The sequence below is a fragment of the Heterodontus francisci genome, chromosome 9 (genome assembly GCF_036365525.1).
Source record: "Heterodontus francisci isolate sHetFra1 chromosome 9, sHetFra1.hap1, whole genome shotgun sequence".
Lineage (NCBI taxonomy): Eukaryota > Metazoa > Chordata > Chondrichthyes > Heterodontiformes > Heterodontidae > Heterodontus > Heterodontus francisci.
The window spans coordinates 41066353-41089704 of NC_090379.1; the positions used below are offsets into that span (position 1 = coordinate 41066353).

The window sequence follows — 23352 nt, forward strand, 5'->3', positions numbered from 1 at the left end:
TTCCTACTGGGGTTCAGACTGATTATTTTCTGAATTTACGATATTTACCTGATAATTACTGTCATGCTCACAGAGGGAACAATGATGAAATATGAAACAAAATCGAGGAATTATGAAATAAAATAAACTGTTGAACTAAGCTACAGGGAAATGGACACTTTGCTACCTGGCAACATGGAGGGAGAGATCAGGTAATTGCCTCCTGTACTACCAATCAACATGTTTGTTGAAGGTAGGTCCATTATTAAGGTCTGGAATCACCTTGAAAACAGCCCATTCCATGCTAACGGCCCCTATCATCTAAAATTTTGCTAGCAAAAGCTTTTGCAGACAGACTGACTCTGAAGCAAAGGCTAAGATTATAGGTGTGAAATAACACCTATTTATCAAAATGGGCCACATTCAGACACCATTATGTAACAATGGTACCCAGATTCTGGGATGTTGTACTAACACCCTAACTGAAACCAAGACTGATAAGGGTTTTTTCTTAAGAAAGAGATTTCTGAGAGAGGGAGACAGAAAGCTATTCCAGCCAGAGAAGCTATGAGATCAATCCAGCTAAGCAAGGAGCCCTCTCAGCACAAGCATACTGAGGTAGAGAAATTGCAAGGTGACTTTGAAAACTCCCCATCTGAGAAATTGTCAGGACTTTCACCACCAAATTAGGACTAAATTTTAACCAGAGGAGTCTGCTACACTTCATAAATTCCAAGATAAGGAACATTCAGGCCTGCAACGCTGTTAAAAATACCTCCCCCAAAAAATGTTTCAAAGTGAACTCTCTACAACAATCGGACTCTAATTGCATGCTACCCTCTACTCTCTATCTTTTCTTGTGTGTGTGCATGTGTGTGAATGGGTGAGGTTGCAAACATTTTTGGGTACTGTTTAATAAATGGTTAACTTTCTTTTTTAAACCTACGAGAAAACCTACTATTTGTTTATTTGACCCTTTAACACTCAGGGATTAAAACACTATCTGCAGTCAATTGTGAGGTGGAAAGTGGAAGCCACCCACACCACTTCCCATCTGTCCATAACATTACTCATTTATGGCATAAGCAGAAATACTCATTGATTCTGGCTAACTAACTTTAGTACTGAAAGCAAGTGGCCTACTCCTTATTTACACTCTGAATTAATATTTCAAATCAGTAAAGATAATTAGCTCGAAATCACAAGGGGAGAACTTTTACATTTTTTTCCCAAGTGAAGGAACTGCGGTGTGCAGATATCTTTAATATTAACAGTGTGCAGCTCGTGCATCACATCAGCCAATAATGCTGTGCATACAATCTGCAATTTCTGCTGGGCCCATCGGATTTCCTTCTCCAACAGTTTGCTATCAAACTAACAGCAGTTGTGGGCTTAGGTAATGGATAATTTCGAATGTTAAATGAGCTAGCTTTGAAAAGGTGAGGCTGATTCAAAGTTTGAGGGAAAATGTGGTATTATTTTAAATTTTGGGGCCAATGACCACAAATATCTTTCCTGGCCTTGTATATTCTTTTGTTTCTAAGGCACAGTGGCGCAGTGGTTAGCACCGCAGCCTCACAGCTCCAGCGACCCGGGTTCAATTCTGGGTACTGCCTGTGTGGAGTTTGCAAGTTCTCCCTGTGTCTGCGTGGGTTTCCTCCGGGTGCTCCGGTTTCCTCCCACATGCCAAAGACTTGCAGGTTGATAGGTAAATTGTCCATTAGCAATTGCCCCTAGTGTAGGTAGGTGGTAGGGAAATATAGCGACAGGTGGGGATGTGGTAGGAATGTGGGATTAGTGTAGCATTAGTATAAATGGGCGGTTGATGGTCGTCACAGACTCGGTGGGCCGAAGGGCCTGTTTCAGTGCTGTATCTCTAAACTAAACTAAACACTCCTCACAAATGAAACAATCTTCCTCAACTTCTATAAACCACAGACAATCATCCTCCTCCCTTAAAAAGACATTGCTTTCCTTTCTGATCAAAGAGCAGCATAGATTTCCTTGTCAGATGAGAGCTCGCCCAGAACACCAACAGAGCCTTCTGACCTTAGTGTACTGTCCCAATATGTATTTGTGGGGTCAGTCCTATTACCATAATATAGGTGAACTCCAGCCATGGAAAACACCTGTGATCGGGAGCTTTCCTGTTGGTGGACAAAAAAAAATGATGGGTTTTTACAACAAACAACAATGGTTTCATGGTCACCATTAAACTAGCTTTTTAATTCCAGATTTTATTAATTGAATTCATATTTCACCATCTGCTGTGGGATTCAAACTCATGTCTCCAGCACATTAGCCTGGACGCTGGATTATTAGTCCAGTGGCATTACCACTATGCCACCACCTTTCTCACTTACCTTCCATTGCATCCTGCTGGTGCTTTCAAGTTGGAAGGCTTCTGATTGGCTCACCAGCTTGGAGATCCTGCCCGCTGTCCTTAATTGGATGGCCCACTAATTGGCCACTCTTGGGAAAATTACAATAAGTGACTGTTTCCCACACAGTGTGGGCTTCTGACCCATATTTGACCCTGACGATGGGGTTCAGAAGCCTGCAAGGAAAATCGTGCCCATTAACTCTGTTTTCCTCTCCACAGATGCTGCCAGACCTGCTAATTATTTCTAGCTTTTTCTGTTTTGATTTCATATTTCCAGCATGCACAGTATTTTGCCCTCACATAACAGTATCTGATGCAGCCAGTAATGATACAAGAGTTGAACAGACAGACTCCTGGCTGTGGACATGATCCTAATTCATTTGGCATACTGTGCCAATTATCAAAGTTTTCACAACTGCTTTGGAGTTACAACTTACTGTTTACCAAGACCACAGAGCACTTTGTTAAATTGCATCTGATGAGAGCCAAGTACCATGCATGTTGCCTTTACAAAGATCAGAGAATGTTGATGTTCTGTCACATACTATAAATGTCAGAGTGCAATTCAGTTTTCAATGGAACTTCTTGGGGCAGCCCACTGTGTGTCAAGTTCTTGTGGTTTGGCACAGTTTCCAGCTAAAAATGCTTTGAATACCAAAAACTTTTAACAATATAATATTGCTTAGACAAGTTCTATACAATCTGCCATCAGCAATGATCTAGACTTCAAATAAATTGAGATGTGGAGAATGACACAGTTACACTGTACCTACAGATGTGCCACACCTTCCTGCATTGTCAACAAGTAATCTTACAGGATGCGATTAGGCTGCAATGATGTGGATTCTTCATCCTGCACTGGTAGGTTTACATTTGACCCTTAGAAACTATATCCTAATTTCACATTGTATGACCAAGTCAATCTTCAGTTGTTGTAGCTTTCAGTTAGCTGAACAAAAGTGCCATATTTAATCTGGGTGCAGCCAATTAAATGTTGTCCCCACCCACAATTTGGATTGTTAGATTCTGGAAGCATTGGATAAAAAGGAATAAAAATACAGAATTGCTTCTCCAATGAGCTTCCCAGTGAATACCCAAGTCGTGAAAACCAAGATGATCCAATTTTCAATACCCAGTCCATGCTGAGCTACATTATTTCAGTTATAGCAGTACTGGTGCAAATAACCCAGCCCTGGGTTAGGAAGGTAAAAAAATCAGTCAAGACTCTGGCATTCTGAACTGTAGCACATGTGGGGCATCAGATCTTTTTTCTCCTTATAGGACAATGCATGTGGGTACAAGAGGCAACACCAGGCTGCCCGGACATAAGCTCCAGAGGAGCAACCAACAATGGTCTCTCCCAGGATAAGCTACGCTGAGACAAGGGCCATCTCGATCCAATGAGCCGTCAGTACCACAGCAACAGCCAACCATCTCTTGTGATACCAGCCCTCAGATTCTATCTAGGAGCAGCAGTGGAATAGGAGGCATAATGGCATATTTTGATACCCAGGGGAAGAATATTATGACAGAGAGTAATATGGCTTATTTATACTTTGGAACTCACTGAAATAATGCAGATTCTGGGCTGATTCCATATTCAGTTATTCATAGAGATTACAGTGATGAAGGAAAGGGAACTCTTATCCATCCAACCATAACAAAATTACCTGCAGTGGTTTCTCGTCCCACCCCTGCACTGTTACTTCTGGTGTCTCCAAGGATTTATCCTTGGCCCCCTCCTATTCTCTCATCTACATGCTGCTGCTCAGTGACATCATCCCATAGCGTAAGTTTCCACATGTACGCTGATACTGCCCAACTCTGACTCACCACTACTTCTCTTGACCTTTCTACTGTCTCTAAATTAACATCCAGTACTGGATGAGCAGAAATTTCCTTCAACTAAATACTGGGAAGATAGAAGTCATTGACTTTGCTTCCCACCACAAATTCCATTCTCTAGCCACCAACTCCATGCCTCTGCCTGGCAACTGTCTGAGGGTGACCCAAGCTGTTCGCAAACATGAGGCCATATTTGACCCTGAACACTAACATCGCCTATTTCCAACTCCATTTCATCACCTGACTCTGCCCTGCCTCAGCTCATCTGCCTTTGTTACCTCCAGACTTGACTATTCCAACACACTCCTGACCAGCCTCCCAAATTCTGCCCCATGTAAACTTCAAATTATCCAAAACTTCACTGCATGTGTCCTAACCCAAGTCACTGTACTGTAACATGCAGGTACAGCAAGCAATTAAGAAGGAAAATGGTATGTTGGCCTTCATTACAAGAGGATTTGAGTTTAGGAGTAAAGATGTCACTGCAATCTTATAGAGCCTTGGTGAGACTGCACCTGGAGTATTGACAGCAGTTTTGGTCTCCTTACCTAAGGAAAGATATACATGCCATAGAGGGAGTGCAACAAAGGTTCATCAAACTAATTCCTGGGATGGAGGGATTGTCCTATGAGAAAAGATTAAATAGACTGGGCCTTTATTCTCTGGGAGATGATCTCATTCAAACATACAACATTCTTACAGGGCTTGACAGGGTTGATGCAGGAAGGATGTTTCTCCTGGCTGGGGAGTCTCAGAATAAGGGGCAGGCCATTTAGGACTGAGATGAGGAGGAATTTCTTCACTCAGAGGGTGGTGAATCTTTCGAGTTCTCTTTAGAGAGCTGTGGAGCTCAGTTGTTGAGTGTGTTCAAGACTGAGATCGATAGATTTCTACATATTAAAAACATCAAGGGATATGGGAATAGTGCAGGAAAATGGTGTTGAAAATCAGCCATGATCTCATTGAATGGTGGAGCAGGCTCAAAGCACTGAATGGCCTCCTCCTGCTCCTATTTCTTATGTTCCTATGCAACTCGCACCAAGTCCTGTTCACTCAACACCCCTGTGCTCACTGACCTACTTTTGGCTTCCAGTTGAGAAACACCTGATGTTAAAATTCTCAATCCTGTTTTCAAATCCCTCAAATCTTCATCTCTATGTTTGAATATGTGTTCTTGCTCCTGGGCTTTACTGCCGATGAACTGATATATTCTGGGGCCTGTGTGGAAAAATTCAAACAGCAGACATCCTTCAGGACCATTCTCTATCTCTGTAACCTCCTCCAGCTCAACAATCCTCTGAGATATCTGCGTTCCTCTAATTCTGGCCTCTTGAGTAGCCCTGATTTTAATTGCTCCACCATTGGTGGCTGTGCCTTCAGCTGTCAAGGCCCTAAACTCTGGATTTCCCTCCCTATACCTCTCTACCTCACTGCCTCTCCTTCCTCCTTTGAGACACTCCCTAAAATCTACCTCTTCAACCAAATGTTTGACCATCGGCCATAATATCTCCTTATGTGGCTTGGTGTCACATTTATCTGCTGAAGAGGGCTGGCAACTGCATGCGCTACCGAACCGACCTTGACAGACAGGCTGAGGGGGGCCATTGGGTTTTAGGCCAGTGCTGGATTCTCCCAGGTACAAGGTGTGGTACATTGCACTGATGTGGATATCAAGGCTCCCATGGACCAACCAGCGGCCTTCATCAAAAGGAAGGGCTTCCATTCAATCAACGTTCAATTGGTCTGTTACCATCAAAAGCGTTTCTTGCGGGTGTGTGCCCACTCCCAGGAAGCAGCCACAATGCCAACATCCTTCAACAGTCCCAGTCCCAGGTGTAACAGATTTTCAGGTCCCCCTCCCAACCACCCCTGCTCAGCTTCAGGCTTGGATTCTTGGGGACAAGAGGATTCCATTGAAGACTTGGCTTCTTACCACTATGAGGAACCCTTGTCATGCAGTGGAGGAGAGGTACAACAATTGCCACGGCTCCACTTAAGACACATTGAGGAGGTCACTAAAGATAAGGTTCCACTGCTTCGATTGATCTGGGGGAGCCCTGCATTGTGCCCCACCGAGGTTTTTGCATATCATGGTGCTCTGCTCTGCACAATCTAGCACTGCAGAGCGGGGAGGCCTTACATGATGATGATATGCCTGAGCGACACTCCTCCACTAACGAGGAGGTCGCAGAGGAGGGAGAGGGCCAAGCAGCACTGGATGGTGAAGACCTTGCACAGGAGGCCAGACAGATTGAGCGACGTGCCAAGGAAGCAAGAGACAACCTCATAATTACGCATTTCCATCCTCCCTGATGTCCACTCACTGAGAATCCAATAAAGTCTCACCTTCAGGTATGAATTCTGTCGCCTCCTTTCAATTTGTGTTCCCTGACTTGCGATCAATTGCAGGACGCGCTAGTGCTCATGGGAGAACATATGTTAATGAGGGCTGTGTCACAGTGGCATTGCACGAAGGGGAAAGGGGAAAGTCAGCAGCTCACAATTAAGGCATAATGAAAACTGGCGTTCAGACAATGATCGCTAATGATTTGCACAAAGGAACATTTAATTAATCACAACATCACATATTTCCTACACCCATGAGTCCCAAGGTGTGACTAGGTAGTTTTCTTAAAACATTTGCAAGTGGTCCTACATGGTGTGATCTCTGTGACAGCAGCTGGGCTGGAGTCAGGCTGCTGATCAGGCTACTCCTTGGCCTGTGATGATTTTGGCGGGTGTCCTCTGGATGTCTGAGGCCTGGAGAGCCCCGGCTGGCTGAGGGTTTCTTGCACACGTGCAGGACACCCCAGAGACATCGGAGCTGCTGCAGCCGGGCTCATGGGCAGAGGGGCTGAGGAGTCGGTGTCCACATTTGGAGCACCCTAAGGGCAGCCCCCAGATGTGGAAGTCAGCCTCTCCTCCTGCCTTTCAAGACTCATTTGAACGTCCCTGCTCACCAGTGGAGGACAAGGAGCAGGAGAAGTCTCCAGGCCCCTGGTTCTTCTCTTGCCTTGCCACTGCTACGTTGATCTCATGGCCAAGGCGATGGTGTGCAGATCTGTGTGCACCTGTGGAATCAGGCTCTCTACGAGGGTCGCCAACCTCTCCATGTTGGAAGCCATGCTCTCACATGCCTGAGACATGGCAGCACACATGGCAGGATGGACTCTTCCAGCATCCGCTCATGGCTGTGCATGACCTCTGGCATCTCTGCCATATGTCACCTTACCTCTCTGCAACTCCAGCATGCCCTGTGCTGCCAACACCAGAGGCTTTTCCTCAGCCTGGGGATCAGCATGGGCCTGCCCGCCCACAGCCCTCTCACTGTCAGAGGCCTTGGCTGTCTCAGCCTCAGCCAGCTGCTCAGGTGTGTGTGTGGTGCTCTCACCAGCTTGTGACACTGATTCTCAAGCCGAGCGGTTACCCACCAAGGTGAAAGTATCTGCGCTGGTGGAAGGTGCAGGAGAGTCATGGGATTGTGCATCCTCTGAGTGGTCCTTTTTCTCAGAGGTTTACGGCTGTTCCCCTGTGGCTGTGGTCTCCTGCACACACTAACCTGTATGAGAGAACACAAACATGTGTGGGTTAGGATGTGCAGATGTCCTAATGCCAACCATGTGTGATGTGAGACTTCAAAATTAATGAGTATGTCGATGGAGGCCAGCCCTCACTCTCTTGCGCAGGGTCTCCAGTCACCCCGTCCGAAACACTCTGCCCTGGGTTCCTGGCGGTTCCAAGGCCTCTTTCTTGGTGCTGGTGAGAGGATGCAGATCAGAAACGCCTCTGCCATTCTGGGCCATCTCTTTCCTATTGTGGGCCCTCTTGTCCTGCAAGAGGAAGGATGGAGATAGTAGAGATTGGCAGAGAGATCAACATGACTTTTTTGCTAGTGTCAGCCCCTCGTCCCCTACTGGGGTACCTGCTATCTCTCATGCTGACACATGCTGTCAGGGGAGTTAAGGGGGGGTGAGCTATGAAGGAAGGTGGTCTATGGCCGAGTTGCAGCCATGCATCTGTCAGGGTATGGTAATACCCTCGCCCCATCGCCGTAATAGTGCCACCCTTTCCATGCCGCACAGCCTCCCACATGCAATCGCCAAAAAGGGAAGCGGTATGGAGCACTTACCTTGGCAGAACGCAGGAGGTCATTGATTCTGTTCCTGAACTGGACCCAGTTGCACTGGGTGACCCGATGGCTGCTGACTTCCTCTGCAATTTCCATCCAGGCTTGCTTGGTTAGACGGGAGCATCTCTTCTTGCCATTGCTGGGGAAGAGAACCTCTCGCCTTTCCCTGGCGGCCTGAAGGAGAATCTGCAGGGAGGCGTCACTGAACTGTGAGACCACCCTTTGTCTTGGCTTACCAGGTATCAGTCAAGCTAAGTTTAAAGATGCCCTCGGGTGCCTATGAGTCTAAGGCAGGAATGAATGCAGGGCTGGCAGGCTTTTATATATCGTGCCAGCACCTGCACTGGAGTCATCTGACGCCATAATCAGCGACTCTCATCCAGCCCCCACCACATGATTTGGCCGGGGGAGAGGGGGGGGGGGGCGGTGGGGAGTCCACCTCCCCTATATGCAAAATGGCCGCCCTCTGCATGATCGTGGTGGGGCGGCTGCTGCCCACATGACGATGGGAACGGCGCCCATTTCCGGGCCAGCCACTGGGACCGGAGGTAGGCTCATTAAATTCAGCCCTCTAAGTATCTCCCATGGGAGAGTGACAAATGTTACATTCTATCTTATATATATAAAATGTTGCTATTTTCCAAATTACTTGTCTGCAATTAAAAGCTTTAAGAAAGACAATTTAAGATGATGAGAGTAGCAGTTGTTAGCATTTTCTCTAACTCTACACAGGTAATCATTAATTGATCCTGGAATACTCTGTGGTGATGTTCCTGCATCCAAGCTGTATTACAAGAAAATACTCACTGTCTTGCTGTGAATAGTACAAGAATGCACACTATTATCCAGCTTCTTCCCATATTGCCTGTTGTTTAAATTATGTTAACACTCTTGCTCCTAACTATATTATGTTCGTCACAGTTCTTCCGCATTCTACTGGGCATGAACCAAAGAGATACATAGTAAAATAAAGATGGTATTAACTAGCTCTGGTTCAAAAACAGATGAACAAATTTATGTTAACTCACACATACCTATGTGTTTTCCATACATGTTATAGTAGAAGCTGACGCAGTAAGCATTGTTAGTGGATCCATATGGATTTTTAGGCAGTGTGCTGAAAATAGGACTTAAGAGTCGAGCCTTTTCACCTTCCGTTCGAGGACGGGAAGTCTCTATGTACATGTAGAAACCTGCAGAGACAAAGAAACGGAGTAATTCAGATAATTTCTGTACAACAAACATTCAATTGACTCCATTTCACTTAAAGTGATGCTTCCAGGTATAAAGGCATACTTGTGCCAATTAGAACAATTTTTTAATATCAATGAATTACTTCCGTATTTGATGCTTGTTAGATAACATTTTTCTGAATCATGGCAGAGACTGTGGGTCACCCTGCCTTGGTCTCTTTGACCCTCAATCTTAAATCGATTTTATTATTTTAACAAGGGGTTTACTTTTGATCCATACGAAGATAGCATCCTTTGAAGAAAATTGTTGAAATTGTTTACTGTATCACTTAGATGCTTAATCAATTTTGCTTGATTTCTGAAAACATCTGGTGTGACTCCTGAGAATGTGATGTTTCAGGCTGAGTACTTCTGAACTATCCAATATCAATCAGCACAATAGCACTTTACTGCCAAGACAAGTAGAAAAGACAATGTATAAAACAACCAATGGCACCGCAATAACAATGAGAAGTTTCCTTAAAACCAGTAAGTGTAGTGATCAATGTTATAATCAAGCAGCAGTTTAGAACCAGATTGGGCAAATCAATCTGCAAAATGGAATTTGTAAACAAAAGGTGAGCTGAGTGTGAAATGGTTTCCACACAATGGACCCACACAAAGTGGGGTGGAGTGGTGGGCACAGGTTGAAGCGGGCTTTGCCATGGCTATTCAGCTGAGACACAGCATTAGCCTTCTCGTTCCGGGTTTCCTGACCCTTGAAGGAGGTGGGCGGGTTGATGTGCCACATCTGTCAAAGGAAGGGTTTCTAGTTAAAGGCCTTGGCTGGGGTCAGATTGGTTGAAGTGTACTTTAATTCCTGAGACTTCAGCAACCACAGGAATGGAAAGGAGACCTAGGAAGGCTCTTCCCACTCTGCACAGTTTCTCACTCTCACCTGGAGGTCCTGCTGCAGGATCTGAGGGACTGAAGTGAGGTGATGTTTCTCAAGGACAGGAGGAAGAGGCCAGCCTCTCAAACCAAGCAAGTGTGGATGGAAATGACCCGAGGAAATGAACTGCAGGAGTGTAGTCTCTTGATTCTGGAGATGTTCAAAGACCTCAGGAAGGCAGGAAAAGCAAATGACATAACATTTTCAGGTGCCAAGCCCACATTCTGACTTTCTCAGCATTCTCCTGCACAACACTCCTCAGACAAACACACCTTGCAGCTTCACTCATTCCTCTCTCTCCAGGCACCTCCTCATATCCCCATTATTGGGGAGACGGTGGCACAGTGGGAATGTCACTGAACTAGTAATCCAGATGCCCAGACTAATGCTTTGAGGACACAGGTTCAGATCCCACCATGGCAGCTGGTGGAATTTGAATTCAATTAATTAATAAAAACTCTATTAATTAAGAAACGAATATCTGGAATTGAAAGCTAGTCTCAGTAATGGTGCCATGAAACTATCAATTGATTGTTGCAAAAACCGATCTGATTCACTGATGTCCTTCAGAGGAGGAAATCTGTTGTCCTTAGCTAGTCTGGTCGACATGTGACTCCAGACCCACAGCAATGTGGTTGACTCTTAACTGCCCTCTGAAATGGCACAGCAAGCCATGCAGTTGTCAAGGGCAATTACGGATGGGCAACAATGTCAGCAATGTCAACATTGCCAGCAATGCCCACATCCCATGAAAGAATAAAAAAAAACTCACGCTGCCCCTCATCTTTGTGCAATCACAACATTGCCACACAGTCACCCTCCTCAAATGCTGTCCTCTCCACACAATCATTTCTCACACTCAAACTTTCAGGAGAAGAGAGTGCAGATCACCAGAGAGAGGCAGGGAACTTTGCGGGGGGGCTCTCCAGGAAGCTGGAGATATCAGCAACGAACTGCCATGAAAGCCTGAGTCTCCTGAGGCACTGGTGATCACACATGTCGTAAAAGCTGATCCTCTGTCTGCAGACCCTGTGCTGGGGGTCTCACCTTCTGTGAACTGGATCTGTGTGTCTATCCCCTCTGTCCTGTTGAGTGGCATGTGCCCGAGGAGAAGGCACCTGGTGTTGCTGCTGATGTTGCTCCTGCTGCTCCAGTGCTGTTGGTGATCTGCTCTTCTTGTTCCTCATCAGAGATCCAAGGTAGAGTTACACAATCTACTCCCATGCTGCGGAAAAGGCTCACAGCAGAGAAGTGCAGATCAAGGCGAGTGAAGTGCAAGACAGATGAACTGACTTCATGAAGTTGGAAATCACTTGTCAAGTAATGAGACCACACTCTCAAAATAAGTGCTGTGAGCTCCAGCCTCTTTTTTTATTCGTTCATGGGATGTGAGCATCATTGGCCAGGCCAGCATTTGTTGCCCATCCCTAATTGCCCTTGGTGGTGAGCTGCCTTCTTGAACCGCTGCAGTCCATGTGGTGTAGACACACCCACAATGCTGTTAGGAAGGGAGTTCCAGGATTTTGACCCAGCGACAGTGAAGTAACGGCGATATAGTTTCTCTCAGGTAGGCATGACTGCAGCTGGTTAGTTTCCCTCTTTGAAGGCTTGACAGGCTGTGAGTTTCACTGAACAAGCACTCCCCACTGTGCTCTTGACCTGGTTGACCCTGGTGAGTCCCACACAGCTTGGGAAACCTGTGCGCTGGTTGTTAAAGCCAGAATTCTGGGTTAAATCCTGAATTAATTGGGGATTAAAATATTTTAATTACTTACCTGACAGCTCCATGGGGGTTTCCCACTCACCTGCACACCCGCCCGGGTTAAACCGGGAAGTGGGTGGCATCACGTCGGTTTTCCGACCCACCGGTACCACTAAGATCAAGGCCATCTGATTAGCTGCCTCTGCCGTGTTCATCCCTTCCACCCGCCCACCGGGCAAATTTCTTCTAAAATTCCCCCCTGTCCAAGCCCTGAACTTGCATTTTTCTCTTGTTTCTCTCCTATCTCCCCTTCTGCCATCTCCAAGCTCATCTTGTCCATGAGACCCACCTCCTGCTCCCTCAATCCTATTCCCACTAAACTGCTGACCACACAACTTCCTCTCCTGGTCCCCATGTTTGCAAATAATGTTAATGGTTCTCTCTCTTCAGGTGTTATCCCTCTCTCCTTTAAATCTGCTTTCATCACACCTCTCCTCAAAAAACCAAACCCTTAACCCAACTGTCCTTACAAATTAGCACCTCATCTCCAACTTCCCGTTCCTCTCTAAAGTCCTTGAATGTGTTGTTACCTCCCATTCTTTTCGACCTGTTTGCAGCCTTTGACACAGTTGACCATACCATCCTCCTCCACGGTCATCCAGTTGGGTGGGATTGCTCTCACCTGGTTCCATCTTATCTATCTAATTGTATCCAGACTATCACTTGCAATGGCCTCGTTTCCTGCTCCCACACCATTACCTCTGGTGTCCCCCCAAGGATCTATCCTTGGCCCCCTCCTATTTCTCATCTACACGCTGCCACTCAGCGACATCATCCAAAAGCAGAGTGTTAGTTTTCACACGTTCGCTGACAATATCCAGCTCTACCTCACTACCAACTCTCTCAACTCCTCCACTGTTGCTAAATTATCAGGCTGCTATTCAACATGAGTATTGGATGAGTAAAAATTTCCTTCAATTAAATATTGGGGAGACTGAAGCCCTTGTTTTTGGTCCCTGCTCCATCCTCCATTCCCTGGCTGCTGACTCCATCCCTCTCCCTAACAACAGTCTGAGACTAAACCAGTCTGTTTGACCCTGAGATGAGCTTCCAACGACATATTTGTGCAATCACTACGAATGCCTATTCCACCTCCATAACATCACCGATTTCATCTCTGTCTCAGCTTTACTGCTGCTGAAATCCTCATTCATGCCTTTGTTACCTCTAGACTTGACGATTCCAATGCAACCCTGGCTGGTCTCCCACATTCTACCCTTCATAAAGAGGCGGCGCGGTGGTTAGCACTGCAGCCTCACAGCTCCAGCGACCCGGGTTCAATTCTGGGTAATGCCTGTGCGGAGTTTGCAAGTTCTCCCTGTGACCGCGTGGGTTTCCTCCGGGTGCTCCGGTTTCCTCCCACATGCCAAAGACTTGCAGGTTGATAGGTAAATTGGCCATTATAAATTGCCCCTAGTATAGGTAGGTGGTAGGGGGATATAGGGGAAGGTGAGGATGTGGTAGGAATATGGGATTAGTATAAATGGGTGGTTGATGGTCGGCACAGACTCGGTGGGCCGAAAGGCCTGTTTCAGTGCTGTATCTCTAAATCAATAAAATAAAAAATAAATAAAAATAAATAAACTTGAGGTCATCCAAAACTCTGCTGCCCATGTCTTCACTCACACCAAGCGCGATTACCCGATCACCCCTGTGCGTGGTGACCTACATTGGCTCCCAGTCAAGCAACATCTTGATTTTAAGATACTTATCCTGTTCTCAAATCCCTCCATGGCCTTGCCCCTCCCTAACTCCTCCAGCCTCACAATCCTCCCCGATATCTGTGCTCATTTAATTCTGACCTCTTGAGCATCCCTGATTTTAATCACTCCACCATTGGTGGCTGTGCCTTTGGTTGCCTAGGCCCTAAGCTCTGGAATACCTTCCCTACACCTCTCTGCTTTGCTTTCTTCCTTTTAGACGCTCCTTAAAACCTGCCTCTTTGACCAAGTATGTGGTCATCTGCCCTAATATCTAATTATGCGGTTCGGTGCCATATTATGTTTTATAATACTCCTGTGAAGCACCTTGGGACATTTTATTACATTAAAGGCACTATACAAATATAAGTTGTTATTGTTGTTGTTTAACTCCGGGCCCACACCCAAACCCATCTCCCCCCACCCAGAAGTTAAAATTCAGCCAAATGAATCTAGTTATTAGTCTTTTATCATTTGCTGCTGTCTTCTTCTTCTTTGGCTTCCTTGTCTCATGAGACAATGGGTAAGCGCCTAGAGGTGGTCAGTGGTTTGTGAAGCAGCGCCTGGAGTGGCTATAAAGGCCAATTCTAGAATGACAGACTCTTCCACAGGCGCTGCAGGTAAAATTGGATGTCGGGGCTGTTACACAGTTGGCTCTCTCCTTGCGCTTCTGTCTTTTTTCCTGCCAACAGCTAAGTCTCTTCGACTCGCCACACTTTAGCCCCACCTTTATGGCTGTCTGCCAGCTCTGGCGATCACTGGCAACTGAATCCCATGACTTTTGGTCAATGTCACAGGACTTCATGTCGCATTTGCAGACGTCTTTAAAGCGGAGACATGGACGGCCGGTGGGTCTGATACCAGTGACGAGCTCGCTGTACAATATGTCCTTGGGGATCCTGCCATCTTCCATGTGGCTCACATGGCCAAGCCACCTCAAGCGCTGCTGGCTCAGTCGGGTGTATATGCTGGGGATGTTGGCCACCTCGAGGACTTCTGCGTTGGAGATATGGTCCTGCCACCTGATGCCAAGGATTCCCCGGAGGCAGCGAAGATGGAATGAGTTGAGACGTCGCTCTTGGCTGACATATGTTGTCCAGGCCTCACTGTCGTAGAGCAAGGTACTGAGGATATTAGAAATTCTAAGCACAATTTGAATTTAAAGCAATTTTTCTACCAGTATAAATGCTGCACAACTGTGTTTCTACTCAATTACAGAGAGAGAGGAAGTATTTATTCTTCAGGCACCATGGATGTGCTTAATTATCTGGGTGCTGTTAGACTGCAGAGGAAGCTGCTGATTATCTTCATTTGGCAGCCGCTTTCTGTTTTTGACACGCAAAAAGATATTACAGATTGAGCCAGTCTTGACTACGATGTGACCTCGTCAACTGTTCAAGTTTGAGCTGTCGACTATTTTCAGTGTAAAACTGCTTTTGAAACTTGTCATGAGAAAGAAAATGATAAATAGTTGTGCAAACATTTTCTATGGTAAAAACGATTAACAATGATAAAATTTAAAAATACAAACAGGACAGAGAGGAAGTGGAAATGAGAAGCTAACTGAAATAGGGATAGTAAAGCAAGCAAGCAGAATTAATGAATTTTAAAATTTTAGTTAAAATTATGATTTTACTGTTTGGTTTACCAGTTTAGGAAAAGTAGCTTTATTCGGGCAATATTAGTGTCACAATGCATAAACTAAAAACAAAAGTTCAAGTGATCAGAAAACAAAATCCAAGACAGCAATACACCCTAGAAAAGAGGGAATCTTCCCATCAAATGTTAATTATTACTGCAGCGTATAAATTTTCCTTTAACAGAGGAGCCACCCGCTGTAATCATCAGCTATTTATAAAGTATGATTGCATCAACATACTGAACTATTCTTGCATGTGATAGAAACACTGTACATTAGTGATATAATTTCATGAATTTTTACAATGAAAGCTTTGACTGTGTCGATGGATAAAGCAGAAGATTCCCATGTGATATTACCTATTTATTAACCTGTTGTTCCTCCACTGAAATAACAGGCATTTGTTAAAGCAAAATGAACATTTGAAGAAAATACGCTGATTGGATATCTGCTTCAATCCAGCACAGCCTCATGCAAGCATGCAGACCTAATCTTTATGATCGAGGATTATGGCTATTCCGCAACTAAAGTGTACCCAATAAAAAAAAAAGAAAAATCTGACTCGTACATTCAAAATACTGCACATTGTTAATTGAATATTCATGATCAGTAGGGCAGTTATTCTCTTCTACAATTGGAAAAAAAAGCCTGTACTTAACATTTAGCAACATGACTAACTTCAAAAATGATGTATGTGGCAGGAAATACAGCGAAGCATCCCCCACCACCCCCACTCCAACCTGCCTCCCAGCCTGAGATTGACTGTCTGGAAGCGTTAGAAATCAAGACTCCAATGTGATAGTGTTTTTTTCATTTCAAAAGATGACAGCTGCAGATTCCACTCAGGGGCATTCATGAGATATAATGAAGTGAAATTATTAATGCTGCAGTTTGCAAAATGAATTGAAACAGAAGTTGTACCTAAGAGATTGAATACCCTTGCGCACTTGCTTTATGATGGATACAGCACTACATTGTTGCTTTCTGATAGATAATGTGCTGTTATAAAAACACTGGAAAACATTTGTGAAGCAATTTTTTTTTGGCATTATGTAAAGGGACATTTCTGTGCCTGTGCCAACTTTACAATTTTATAAAGAATTCTGCAATACTTAAAATTGATTACCAAAACAGTAGAATGCAATTCAGAGGAATTTGTGACTAAACTGTACAGTGGTCTGTTCTGACCACACCTTGAGTACTTGTATCCAATTCTGGTGGCTGAGAAGTTGGTGAGCATTCAAGCTCAGGAGGCAATGCAGAGAAGAATTGAGTAATTTTAACCATCAGAAAAAGAGTAGGTTTGGGAAGTTAAGATATAAAAAAAATCTGAAGCAGGAACACAACCCACCTCAAACCTGCCCCACTTCTGATTTTAACGGAGACAGGATGAGCGACTAATCCATTCTCAGGAGGCGGGTCGTTGTTGAAACCTGTTAAGTAGGCTGCATGCCTTCATTTTAACGGAGATTTTACTTTTAACCCACGTTGGTTGGGTTTCCCAGGCCTTGAGAGTCTGACAGGTAAAAGGCGGTAGGAAAGGCCAGATTCATTAGGTACTGCACTGCTTGTAAACCCCATCACCACATATCTCCCCGACAATCCCCATCACTGATCTGCCAGTGATCAGCAATCCCTGATCACCAATCCCCCATCTCTGGCCCCTTTCTGATCTCTACCTGAGACGCCCTGATCTCCAACTCTTTGCTCAGCCACCCTATCTCTGCCATCTCGGTCTCTCACCAACCCGCATTGCTAATCCACTGGTCCCCACGCTGTAATCAACCTGACCCCCTCAACCATGCTGTACTTAGCACCCACTCCTCCCATCAACCACTAAAACTACCTGCTCCTGGGCTGCTGCCTTTTAACATAAGAATATAAGGAATAGGAATTGAGTAGGTCATATGGTCCCTGGAGCCTGCTCCACCAATCAATAAGATCATGGCTGAACTTTTACATCATTCCCACCTTCCTGCCAATATCCCCAAATCCTTTTACTCCCTTGGTGCCCAAAACTGATTGATCTTGGGCTTCCAGTATACTCATCGACTGAGTATCCACAGCCCTCTGGGTTACAGAATTCCATAGATTCATAACCCTCAGAGTGAAGAAAATTTCCTCATCTCCATCCTAAATGGCCAACCCCTTATCCGATGATCCCTAGTTCTTGACTTCCACCTCCAAGTCAGAAGGTTGTGAGTTCAAGTCCTACTCCAGAGACTTGAGCACAAAAACCTATGCTGACACTCCTGTATAGTACTGCAGGAGTGCTGTCTTTCGAATGAGACATTAAAAAGGGACCCTGTCTGTTCTCTCAGGTGGACGTAAAAGATCCTATGGCACTATTTTGAAGAAAAGCAGGGGAAGTTATCCCTGGTATCATGATCAACATGCATCCCTCATTCAACATCACTAAAGAATATCTGGTCATTATCAGATTGCTGTTTGTGGGAGCTTGCTGTACACAAAATGACAGCCACATTTCTTACATTGCAGCAGTGACTACACTTCAAAAAATACTTTATTGACTGTGAAGAGCTTTGGGTCATCCTGAGGTCATGCAAGGTACTATATAAATGTAAGTCTTTCTTTCTTCTTTTCTCCAGCCAGGGGAAACTGCCTCCCAGCATTTATCCCATCAGGCCCTCTTAAGAATTTTATAAGTTTCAATGAGCTTACGTCTCATTCCTGTAAACATCGGAAAATATAGTCCCAATCTACTCATCTGTCCTCATAGGGCAGTCCTTCTCATCCCAGGAATCAATCTAATGACCTTTGTTGCAACACCTCTGAGGCAAGTACTGACACAGTACTCTAAAGCCCAATATAATGGCAGCAAGACTTCCTTAACTTTATACTGATATCACCCCCACCTCCTTGCCTTGCAATAAAGGCTATCATAACATTTGTCTTCCCAATTGCTTGCTGTACCTGCATACTAACTTCTGTGATTCATGTACCAGGACACCCTTTGAATACCAAAATTTACTACTATTCTTTTATACTTTTACTTATACTATACTTTTAAAAAATATTCTTTTTTCATTCTTCCTACCAAAGGGGATAATTTCACAATTCCCCACAATATAATCCATCTGCCACTTTCTTGTCCAATTACTTAACTGGTCTGTATCCCCTTGCAGTCTCCTTGTGCCTTCCTGACAGCTTACTTTCCTTCCTGACTTTGTATCATCAGCAAACTTGGACACATTACATTCATTTGTTCATCTAAGCCATTCATATACATTCAGGATAGCTGAGACTCAAGCATTGATCCTGGCAGTACCTCACTTGCGTCACATACACAGGAGGTACAATGATACAAATTATGGACTAAAGCTGAAGAGTTATAAAAAACTAACTTTGTCTTTTATTTTTAAAAAGTGATCAATGGTCCAAAATGGCTGTCAAAGAGAAAAGGGATAGGCCTTTGTGGTTTCATACTGTCTGACAAGAACAAAGGGAAAATTTTCAAAGCCAAGAGGGGTCAATGTCACCCATCCTAAAACATTCCAGAATTGAAAGTCTTCTTCTGAAACAAAGAAGATGTGAGTAGCCCCGTCCTGGGCCATTGTGCGATCACCATGGGGAAGAGACCAGAGCTGCTCCTACCAGAAGGTGAGAAGTAACACAGGTTTACTTTAAAAAAATGACAGCCTAGAGCAGGGTTGTCCAACATACAGCCCGCCGAAGGTTTCTATCCGACCCGTCAATCCGCACGTAGCTTGGCTCTGATTGGCAGCTCCCCTGTACGTCAGCTGGAGTATGTAGGCGAAACCTGTGATTGATGGGTGGAGGCCCCCTGTCTCTGACTGGTCACTCCCTGTGACTAACAGGGGCTGCCCAGGCAGCATTAGCACTGATTAGTGGAATGCGAAGGAGGCACCCTGGGATTGGCTGCTGCTGCTTTTGTGCAGGGAGAGGGAGGGGAAAAAGAGAGAGCAAGGTCTCTCATAACAGATGGAAATGTATCCAGAATACTCTGCATCACTACATCAAGTGTGCAGGCAGAGACTGACTACTTATGTAAGCAAAAATAATGCCAGGTAAATCAGTTTTCAGTATAGTGACGAGAAAATAAGTCAATAAATTAGTCTTCTCATTTAAAGCTTTTTCACAAAAAATGCACATTTGTTATTGTTTTGATAGTAAGATAAATGTTTATGCCTTTATCTTTCCGAAATTTGCTCACCAGCCCCCCTATGTAGGGCAAAAATTGCAATGTGGCATCCCCACGCGGAAAGTTTGGACACTCCTGGACTAGAGAGTGTAAGACTCCAGAGGGAAAGAGAGAGAAGAGAAACAACATCCAGCAGCTTGTTCTCCAGCATGCCAGAAGGCATGTGCCCTGCTGTGGAATCCTCCATCTACACTGGACAGCAGTGTATTAGAAGTGATCCATCATCTTCAACTGAACTTTCAATCAAGACAGAAATCTACAATCATCTCAGACCTGCACCCAACGAGAACTTGATTTCCAAGAGATTTCAACAGGTCTATCACGACCTCCCCCCCACCACCCCCCAGCAAACTAAAAATCACTCTCCCCCTTTTCTCTCTTTCTGTCTCTTTTTGTTTGTGTGTATCTCTGCGAGCAAAAGCATGAGTGGATGCGGTTGCAAAAATTTCAGGATCAGGCGTATTGATCAATAAACAAGTGATTTTCTGTTTTTAAACCTACAAGAAAATCTGTCGCTGTCTATTTGAAAATAACAAAACGCACTTGCTGCGGTCAGGTGGGGAGTTGAACAGTGGGAACCACCCACATTGCACCACATGGTCATAACAAATTGAGGCCTCGTCTGGGATCTGAACCGCCAGATAAACAAGAGATTTGGAAAACAGGAGGGAAATTGACCTCCAGAATTGTGGAAAAATAAACTAACAGGGGTTTCTTGTATCCCTCCGTTTTTTCTATACGGTGCTAGAAACAAAAGAGATGGCCACATTTAATGCTAAAGAGTTTGTAGATTAGGGAGAGATCCCATAAGTTAAACAAATTATTGTTAATTATTGTTAAACAAGTATTGAAGATTTAAAAAGCTTAGCTATAGAGGTGAAAATCACTTTCAGACAAAAAAAGCAAAGAAACCTCAACTGGTGAAAAGCCTAGCTAACCATTTTAAACTTACCCCTGAACCAGAAGAAGACAGCATCGATTCAGAGTCTAAAAAAAATAATTCTAGCTAGAATTCGGTTGCAGATGAAAAGGAAAGAAATACAGTTACAGTTGAAAAGGGAGGAAAAAGAGGAAAGAGAGATGCAAAGAGAGAAAGCCGCAAGAAAGTTTGAGTTACAGAGGCTGCAAGCCCAAATAGAAAATGCTACCAGCCACTCAAACCTTATCTCCAATTCAGAGCAAATCTTTGATGTGCTGAGACACTCAACATTAATGCCAAAATTTAATGAGGAGGAGGTTGAGTCACATTTTATCTCATTTGAGAAAATAGCTACCAGGCTAAAATGGCCGAAAGAATTTTGGACTCTCCTCTTACAAGGGGAATTTGTGGGTAGGGCTCATGAAGCTTTTTCTCTGTTATCAGAAGAAAGTTCTTATGATTATGAACAAACTAAAACTGCAATTCTAAATCTATGTGAACTGATACCGGAAGCATTTCTAGACAGAAATTCCAACACACTTGGAAAACATACGAATATACGAATTAGGAGCAAACATAGGCCAATCGGCCCTTCGAGACTGCTCCACCATTCAATAAGTTCATGGCTGACCCACATAGACTTACATTGAGTTCGAAAGAATTAAACATATGGCTATCACTGGATATGATCTCTCAAGCTAAAACTCTCATACAAAAATTTGAGAGAAGTGATGTTGCTGGAAGAATTTAAAAATAACATCCCAAGTAGTATATGAACCCAAATTGAAGAACAAAGAGAAGGGAAGGAGCAAAAATGCCCAGTGGTTGTGAATTAATACACAAATCCCTAATTCAGAATAAATATGGGTCCAATAACTCTTACAGGCTAAGGAGAAATAGCAGGATGCAGATGAAACAGAAATGGGTTTGAGAGAAAAGGAGAGTAGGGAAGGAAAACCCGACCAGGAACCCAGGTTTCCCGTGTGACAAATCAGGGCATGTCCAGGCAAATGAGGTGAGGTGAGAGTGACTGCTCTTGACATCAAGGCAGCATTTGACCAAGAGGAAAGAGAGATGCAAAGAGAGAAAGCCGCAAGAAAGTTTGAGTTACAGAGGCTGCAAGTCCACATCCCATGAATGAATGATAAAAAAATTGTTAGTATGCCAAAAAACCAGCAGGAGGCACTGCAGTTAAACCCGTGTCTGTAGCTTTGAAAGTGGTAAGCCTGCGTTGTAATATGACTGAAGAGCAGAGCACATACCAGAAGTTTTTACACAGAGGAAAAATGACTCCTTTTGTGTCCCAGGCACAAGACAAGGAGACAACCATCCTCAGGGAGGTTGTTTTCAAAGCCTACTGTTGTCAGAAATGCCACCAGAAAGCAGAACAAATATCACATTATTAGTAAAAGGGCTTACTGGCAATTGCTTGAAGGTTTCCCTAGTTAAAATTTACCTGCAGGGTAAGTTGGTCACAACAATCAGGATCATTTCAAGTATACCATGCAGGGATAGACCTATTACTGGGCAATGACTTGGCAGGCAGCACACTATTGTACCCAGAGGGCCCAGAACAGTCCTCGGAGGCTGAAGAAACTGAGGGGGGCAAACAAAACTCAGTATAGCTGCAGAGGGCTGGGAATGTCCCAAAAATCCAACAGGGACAGTAGAGCCAGAAGAATTTAAAAGGGACCAGGTAGAGCCAAAATGATTTAAAGAAGCTAAGATAAAAGTCACAAAGGTTGAAGGAAAAGCACTAGAAATGTGCTTAGCTGAAACTTTTTTTTAAAAGATTTAAATAGGGATGAGGAAAGTTCCTAAACAGGAAAGCCAAGAGTGAGTGAGATGCCTCACCTAGTTGAAGTGCCATAGGGGAGTGTGGATCTACCCACTGAACAACCACACAATTGGTTCCAAATCCAAAACTAATTAAACCCAACAATTGCTACCCTTGTCCTTCTAGGTGGAAGAGGTCATGGGTTTGGAAGGTGCTGTCGAAGAAGCCTTGCTGAGCTCTTCAAGAACAAAGGGCAGGAAGAAATCCCTAACGCCACGCGGGCTACTTCCTGCTATCCTGATAATGACTCATTCATTCCTATTCTCTGTTTTCTGTCTGTTAACCAATCCTCAATCCATGTTAATATATTACCCCAATCCCAAGAGCCCAAAACTTGTATAACAATCTTTGGTGTGGCATCTTATCAGATACCTTCTGAAAATCTAAATACACTCCATCCACTGGTTCCCCTTATCTACCTTGCTCGTTACACCCTGAAAAGGTTGTACTACTTTTCTAGTGGAGTTTTTATTCCTCAGGGGCATGCATATTCATTAAGAAATATGAATTATTTATTTAAATGTATGCCGTTGTTTAGCTACCTTCATGATTTTTAATCTAATTTCCTAATCTATGTTAGCCAACTCAACCCTCATACCTCCATAATTGGCTTTGTTTAAATTTAACACCCGAGATTTGGACATAACCATGCTACTCTCAGATTTAATATGAAATTCTATCATATTATGATCATTCTTCCCCAGAGGATCCTTTACTATAAAATAACTAATTAACCTGGTCTCATTACACATTGCTTGATCTAAAATAGCCTATTTCCTAGTGGCTTCCTCCATGTATTGCTCTAGAAAAGCTATCTTAAATGCATTCCATGAACTTGTCTCCAAGTTACTT

The 23352-nt window shown here is 44.2% G+C and overlaps 1 protein-coding gene across 3 annotated transcripts in view; it reads right to left on the minus strand.

The window, feature by feature from the left end:
- Positions 1–23352, minus strand: part of mdga2a (MAM domain containing glycosylphosphatidylinositol anchor 2a) — a 990949-nt gene that overhangs the window by 59996 nt on the left and 907601 nt on the right. For all 3 annotated transcript variants that reach the window (XM_068038888.1, XM_068038889.1, XM_068038887.1), the window contains one exon: positions 9371–9529. In XM_068038888.1, the coding sequence (XP_067894989.1) occupies positions 9371–9529 (159 nt within the window). The remainder of the gene's footprint in view (positions 1–9370; positions 9530–23352) is intronic.